Raw genomic sequence first — 7,723 nt, forward strand, 5'->3', positions numbered from 1 at the left:
TTGAGAGTCTACAGTGGATGAGGGAGTACCACCTACCGGATTGGTCTACAATTTGAAGTGGGAGTGGACGTTTGATGAGTGAAAAAAAAAATGAAAGATAGTCAAAGAAACACCGACAAGCACTCGAGCATCTATGCTCTCCAGCCCCCCATCCCATCCACGTAGTCACGATTCAAGCAATACAAGCCTTGTGTATCGATATCTATCTGATATCTCTCGACCCGTCACCAGTCTGGTGTATGAGTACTATGTATAGCTGTGGATATTTAAACCCTTCTATATACTTGGTCCTTATCCTTTTCTTTTGATCTCTCTATGTCTCTCTATCTCCGTCGATGTGTGTATGTATGTGTTTTTCTCCTGACCTTTTTGTGCGTCTTCCCACGTGTTTAGGGCGCACGATAGTTCCAACTGTCACACTGCGGGATAGTACCCCAAGGGTATCAAGTTTACTCTCAAGTCCATCAGTAGGCAGCAGGACAATCCCTTCCTTACCACCACCAGCTCAAGAACCCATCCACCCGCAGCAACATCGGGAAAGACAAGGGGAACAAGTACACGAACTTCCACGAGCACAGCCGATGGCCTCTTTACCTGCCTCAACTTCATCTGCCGTATCTATACCCTTCCCCCCCCAGCAACAGCAGCGGCCCGAGGAGAGTTTCTTTCAGGAACGACAAGACGGAGAAGACAGGCGACTGACAAGGCCTTTCCTACCAAATGTCGTTCCTTCTGCGGGCGGCTCTTCTTCCAGTCCGATTGTGATTGACGATGAAAATCCTGACTCTCCATCGTCTTCATATGATAGATGAGTCTGCTTCTCCTTCAGAAGATGAAAGAGAAGAGTAAAGGGTCGTGATGTAAGATAGTCGGCTTCACCATGGTGTTGACTATGGCCATAGTGACAGTGGGAAGAGAGCTCTCATGATGCCGACCAGGCACAGGCGAGGGGAGACACTGATTTGCCAGGTCGTGAAGCTAATAGAGACATGGATAGATCAAATGATTTGAGATAGATAGAGTCGTCGATATGGCTAGACACATAGGTTGATGTCTTCTGGATAGTAGGTATGGATAGATGTATGTATACGACAGATGCATACGTACTAGATCATGAGTGTGTGGAGAACAAAAGGAGCATTTGAAGAAGCCACGGTGATGGATTGTTGCTGACTTGGATAGAAGTGTCCGAAGAACTCCGTAGTTATTTTTATGGTGAGAATAAGACGTGTGTGCGTCGCTAGAAGTCGGGGTAACCACAGGAAAATCAAGTGAACGACGGTAATTACGAAAGAAGAAGAAACCCACAACAATCTTGACACCAAGCTGAGGGAGAGTCGTGTGAGATGCCTCGCTCGCTCGCTCCCCTGTATTGCCGAAGCCTGGCTACACCCCAGAGGCCAAGCGAGCAGCGCGAGTGACGGCCCTGTGAACGTTGACGAGGAAAGTCCGGAAAGAGTGAAGAAAAAGACGACGTGAACGAGGAAGCCCTTCGTTCAGATATGGTCCGTGTGATAGGTCGCTAGTCAATCTGTTTTTGTCGTTAGTTGGACGTAAGAAAAATATATTGGGACTCTTAACGAGGTGAGATATTCTTTCGTCGGCCGCGGCTAGCTCTTTTCTACCCTGGTCCCGTGTTCTTTTTCTTGAAGGGCGAAGATCGGTACCTTCAGTGAGCTAGGGAGATCAAGGTGCAGAAAAAGAAAACGACAACCATGAGCCAAAAAATTAACGCTCTCCTTGTTTCTTCACACGAGGGCAAGAGTGTTTCCGGAGACGTGTCGATTTCTCTCTCTTCAACAACACATCCGTTCTACACGAAGAACGAATGGAAGAGAAGAGCTGGTACCCGAGATGAACGCATGCTTAACAGAGAAAGATTTGCTAGCAAATGCGTTCACGTGTACTGCGAAAATTCAGCAGTTAGTCGGGTCTAAAACTGTCTTGCGGTAGCTGCCCTTCGTGACAAAGCCTCGACGGGGGTTAAAATTGTTTTGGCTTGTCAGTTGAAACTTCGGTGATCTACCCTCCGGTACGCCAATCACTGATGCACTTTGTCAGTAAGAAACCTAGAATAATAAATTTTTCAACCAACGAGGAAGAGATTCCTAAGACGGAGCCTACAAGAATTCTTGGTTTCGAGAAAAGTAGATTGGTATCGCTTCTCAAAGAACTCGGAGAAGTTCTTTCTTCTTTCTGTTCGGTGCGCCACTGAGAGACAGAGGGACACATCCACTTAGATGGTCTTCTATGTCTCATGAAGATCCGCTTGTGACTACCTCGTTCGTATTGAAAGCTAGAACAGCATGAGTCCTGATTCTTTTCTCTTCCACCCTCTCCTCTCTCTGCTGTAGAGATGTGTTTGTGTGTCTACTCACTGCAACAATTCACATCACTAGACATCGTCGCTCCATGTCTAACTAACTGTCTAGTTTCTCTAGGTATCCAGTTGAGGCACATCTCAACTGTAGCACCAGGTAGGTAGCGGTGTATGTGTGTGTAGGCAAAAGCCCTTGAGGGTCGCACGGTCAGTCTGGTCACTATGATGCAGCAGAATCTTCTCTCTTCGCAAAGAGACGTATCTACCTAGCCACCATCTGCCTCGGAGAAGAGAACAGATCGTTAACTGAGTAAGTTTTGCTTCGAACACTCAGACGAAAAAAAAAAAAATAAACTCTCTCCTCACACTCACTATTCAAACTTCTCAATTCCTCGGCTCTCCCATCGACATCAGCCTCGTCTCTATCTACCTATCTTCCTTAAGGAGATCGAAATCAAGAAAACTTCTCTCTAGCTGTTATCCCTCTTTCTACATCCATAAACTCTCATGCAAAAACACACGAACAGAAAGATATATCTATCTATATATCTATACATACGTGAAGTATCTATCTATATCGGAGATACACCTCCTGCTTCATGGTGACCTCTTTCTTTGGTTGCTTCTTTCGCTCCTGTCATACCGGCTCAGACTAGGAAAACGTCGGCACACAAACTCAAAAGAAGAGGAGGCAAAAGGGGGAGAAAGATGAATAAGAAAAGAGAGAAACCACCGGAGGGAGAAAACGAAGAGGAAGGAAACCACTAGGGAGCAGCGGGACCACCCAGGAGAGAAGAGAAAAGAAGATGGATTCTTACAAAAAGTCAAAAACACACAGACGCCCTCAATGCGTCGATACTTTTGTATCGAGACTCTTCCTTTTCACTTATACAGACAACATACATGACAGCCTGTCTAAATAAGTGGGGAGAGAACTATCTATATTCTTCTCTTACCTCTTCTCACTTCAATCACGTGAGTTCTACTACAACTACTCACGTCTTCAGAAAAGATCACGAGAACAAGAAAAAGAAAGCAGAAAGAAGAGGAATGTCTCTTCTATTTACCCATTCTTCTTCTTCTCCCCCCCCCCTCTCCTTTTACGATGCATTCACGCATTCAACCGTTGAATCTCTTTACAAACATGCCCGCCACGCTACCTACCCATCTATCTCTCTGTATTAACACCTCCGTATGTCTGTCCATCTAGCTCTCTACATATCTCTATGAATCAACCAAAGACACTCGCACTGGCGAACAAGCCTCCTCTACACCCGTCTACATAAAACTCCCTGTCTTGCATGTATCCACTGATCGCCCACACAGAAGTAGAACTCATAGACACAGCTACATCACAGTGTACATACAACACCGGTGAGTTTGATACGTGTCAAAGATGACTGGGAATTCTCCATGAAACAAGACAGAACAGAAACACCCTCCGAGGAAGAGCGCCCTTCTTCTTCTTTGATCTCTTTCTTCACCTGCTTCTCTTTCTCTCCTAGACCGAACACTACCCATCCTCTCCCCCTCTTTTACAAGCCGTCCACTGATCGTTTCTCTAGAAAAGTCGACTGCTCTTCTGTCTTTCTTTGTCTTCTTGAAGACAATCCCTTCTCACAAGGAGGCCTCACCTTTCGCTTCAGTCTGTCTTTACAAAAAGGAGATGGAGAACAGAGGGGGGTCCTCGAAACTTCATCTTGAAGAGGTGGTAGATCGATATCGTGTATGTACCTATCTCTATAAATGTATATCTGCTGCCTTTCCTTCGTCCTTTCTTTTCTTCAGATGCTTTTCCATTCGGCTGGAGACGCAGAGAATACATGGCTGTAGGTAGCATGCCTGGCTCGCTGTTTGTCTCTCTTTGTCTCTCTCTGTTACTTGGCTAGCACGTAAGCATACATGAAGTTTGCATCGGGCAGCTGCGAGGGGAAAGAAAACACACCATATGGAAAGTGAGAGTGTACATACACCATTCATAGGTATACACAGAGATCTATCTACCTACCTGTCTGTTGTCTCCCTACCTATACACATATATATCTACCGCTCTACAATACGAATGACAAATCGATCGACCTATCTACCTACCACATATGAAACCTTCACGTTTGTATCGTCTCCATCGCATGGCTATAGTTGCATGGATGTCTTTCTTAGTCGTTATCTCTAGAAGGAGAGAAGACTCCTGTATACCAACGAAGGAGGGAAACAGAAAATGAAGAAAGAGAAACCGGCTTGCTGTCGTTTCTATTCTTCTTCTCCATGGACTTACATTGAGAGGTCGGATATACTTGGGATTCGGAGGGACCATATAGATAGCTTGGGTCGAGCTTTCTAGTAGGCCAACTCTTTCCTTATTGATAAAGTAATCACACAGTTCATCATACTGTCGACTATCTAGGCGTGTATCCGCCCCCAACTGCCACACCGAATAGCGCGCATTGCTCGAGCTGCCGCTTCCTCCATCTGATGTGCTGCTCGAGGTGGGAGAAGAAGACGACTGATAAGCTCCTCTTCGTAGATGGGTCTGTAAACGGTCTAGATTCGCACGCTGGTTCACGTCTAACACAGATGGCCTGAAAGAAAGAAAAGAGGAGAAAGGAAAAACCCAACCCAAACACGACAGAGATACAGAAATTGTAACATATAATACATATCTCCATATACATACAGCAAACTCCTCTAAAGACATATACAAGAATATGCTTAACTGAAAACACTAGAGAGAAACACAGAGAAAGAAACTGTCATGGTCTACATGTACAAATCAAAGACAGAAGACGACCTGAGTGCGAAGATGAGAAAGAAGTTTCTTCATCTCCTTGTATTCGTCACTAGTCTACTACTAGCACTAGTCTGAGGATGGTGTCTATCCTTCCGAATCTTCTCCTCCTCCATTGCAATACCGCAGATAGTACATACAAAAAGACGTTGATACCCATACCGCCCCCGCTCCTGCCAAGCTCCTCTCCGCCGACTTTCGACCATCTCCGCCTCTCTCTACGACAAACAGAATTTCCTAGAGAAGTCAATACAATCTCCTTTGAACTATGAAGCAGTTCGTCACTCTTCCTCCTCTTGTAATGGCTCTTGTTACTCTATCTCTTTCTCCCACATGCGCACGCAGGACTATAGGAACGCCCGTCTTCTCTACATGTAAGATCCACACATAGATATTCTATACAGACATACAGTCACACAGGCATACCTCCTGTTTACGTATGTGACCGCACGCTTCCTAGACAGATAGAGAGATACATTAATGATCGACAGATAGAAACAGATATCTAGACAGGCGCCTCACACCGAAGCTTATCACTAACGGATGCATAGATGTAGGACAGAACGACCTATCACGACTTCTCCTCCCTTCTTGTGATGTATAGACAGATGTACATATGGGTGTCCGCATACATACAGATGGATGTCTGCTTACGGTCTTATATTCGGATCGCCTCGGATGAACTTCGCTGACATATTACAGAGTTGTTGACCTTGTTTTAGAACTTTACACACCATCAAGAACTTTCCGAACGAACTACTACTATTGCTATTACTACTACTACTACCTTCTCCTCTTCCTCCTCTACCTCGACTGCGGCTTCGGCTACCTCCGCCACCCCGACTTGAAGAAGAAGATGAAGAGCTTTCCTTCTGACTTGGACCACTTCCTCCTCCTCCTCCCGCTGAAGAAGATGAAGTACCTGATCCTCCTTGCGACGAACGCGAAGATGAGGATGTATTGTTAGCATAGGTACTGCTGCTACTCATGCTATTCATAGGAGACACGTGTCTCCCTCCTCTGTCTCCACCTCTCCCACTATGACTGCTACTACTACTACTAGTATTGAGAGATGATGGATGAGGGGGTGGAGGAGGTGAGATCGATCGATTTCGATTGTTTGAAGAAGTATTACTGCTAGGAGTCAGATGACTATAGTCTTCATTCTGCTGATGTGGCCCCCGACTTCTCTGACGTTTATGGCTATGCGACACGAAACCAGAGGAAGAAGAAGAAAGATTCTGAGAGGAACGACCAGAGGGTGGAGGAGGCGAAGATCCTCCCCTCTCTCCTGTAGACAAGGGAAAGAAGAAACACACGTATCAACAACACATCCTTCATTAGAAAGAACTGAGGAACTACGAAAACATAGACAGAGAAAGAGAGAGAGACTATGGTAGCGGAGAGCGATAGATGCTAGACAGATAGACAAACTGGAGATAGCTGGATTAGAAAGAGAAAGTAGATGATCGAAGCTGGGTACCAGTGAGTAGTCTTCTTCCAGAAGAATAGGATATACATACAGAATCCCGTCAAATCGAAAACAGGAGGAGGGGGAGAAAAAAGAAGGTGAGAGAGACAGATGTCTCTACTTGAAACTATAGATATATATATGCATATACATGCATCATGAAAATACATGTATAGCCTGTGTGCGAACGTATGTATACACATATGAATGCAGTGCATATATAGGTAGGTATACGTGCATGTATCTATCTATCTCTACGGATATACGGACACATACAACTAGGGGAGAAGGAATGAATGCCGTATCGATAGGGAGACGGACAGCAGCGAGCACAGCTGCTACTACTACTACGTCGAACACTACTACTAGGCATATGATACAACTTCTTCCAAACGTATCTCTCCACTACGAAAGACAGCCAATTCCCTCTTCCCATGTGAAGATGCACCGGTATATAGATACATATGTGGTATATGCTATTTTGTGTGTTAAGGAACCAAGAAGCAAGGAGTATGTAAACACTACCAGACAGGAAGAGATCTATTATTCTTCATACCTCCTGATCCGCCAAAAGACCCGAAGCCACTACCGCTACTACTACCACCACCCCCTCCTCCTGCGGCATCTGCACTCGTGCCACTACTGTGGGCTGTTATGATCCTTGGATGATGAGAACAATAACCTCCCCCCCCACCACTCCCTCCTGTTCTTCTTCTGTCGCCTCCTCCTCCTCCTACTCCATCATCTCCTCTGTGATGTGTGGCAGTTGTCGTAGGGGCATTCATTCCTTCGTATCTATTGTTAGTACTATAAGGACCTCCACCACCACTACCTCCTCCTCCTCCTCCTCGGCTTCTACTACGACTGCGACTATGGCTACTTAGTCCACTCCCGTTGCCCCCTCGATCTCTTCCATACCGACCACCCCCTCCTCGATTTCCTCCTCCTCCTCCTGCTCCTCCGCTCCTTCGATCTCCTCCTGCTCCAGCTCCTCCTCTACGTGAGATCTCTCCACCATTCCCACCGCCAGGTCGATTCTTCCCTCGCACGCTTCCCCCGTAGTTACTATCTTGATCATAGAAACCGCCACCACTACCATTACTACCTCCGCCTCCTCCACCGTATCTCCCTCCACCAGCATGACCTC

At 46.0% G+C, this 7,723-nt stretch overlaps 2 protein-coding genes across 2 annotated transcripts in view; one reads left to right on the forward strand and one right to left on the reverse strand.

Annotated features, from left to right (window-relative positions):
* Nucleotides 1-1,674, forward strand: part of CSUI_004672 (uncharacterized protein) — a 16,480-nt gene extending 14,806 nt beyond the window's left edge. Inside the window, exon 12 of the mRNA XM_068064857.1 lies at nucleotides 394-1,674. Coding sequence (XP_067923165.1) covers nucleotides 394-812 — 419 coding nt within the window. The 3' untranslated portion in view covers nucleotides 813-1,674. The remainder of the gene's footprint in view (nucleotides 1-393) is intronic.
* A 1,011-nt stretch (nucleotides 1,675-2,685) lies between these two features.
* On the reverse strand, nucleotides 2,686-7,723 carry CSUI_004673 (rna recognition motif (or rnp domain); the record flags this gene model as incomplete). Its single annotated transcript, XM_068064858.1, has 4 exons — nucleotides 2,686-4,242; nucleotides 4,596-4,899; nucleotides 5,760-6,396; nucleotides 7,133-7,723. Coding segments are annotated over 4 exons (1,575 nt in total), but the record flags the coding sequence as incomplete, so codon positions are not given.

Source organism: Cystoisospora suis, assembly GCF_002600585.1.
Source record: "Cystoisospora suis strain Wien I chromosome Unknown contig_2215, whole genome shotgun sequence".
NCBI lineage: Eukaryota > Apicomplexa > Conoidasida > Eucoccidiorida > Sarcocystidae > Cystoisospora > Cystoisospora suis.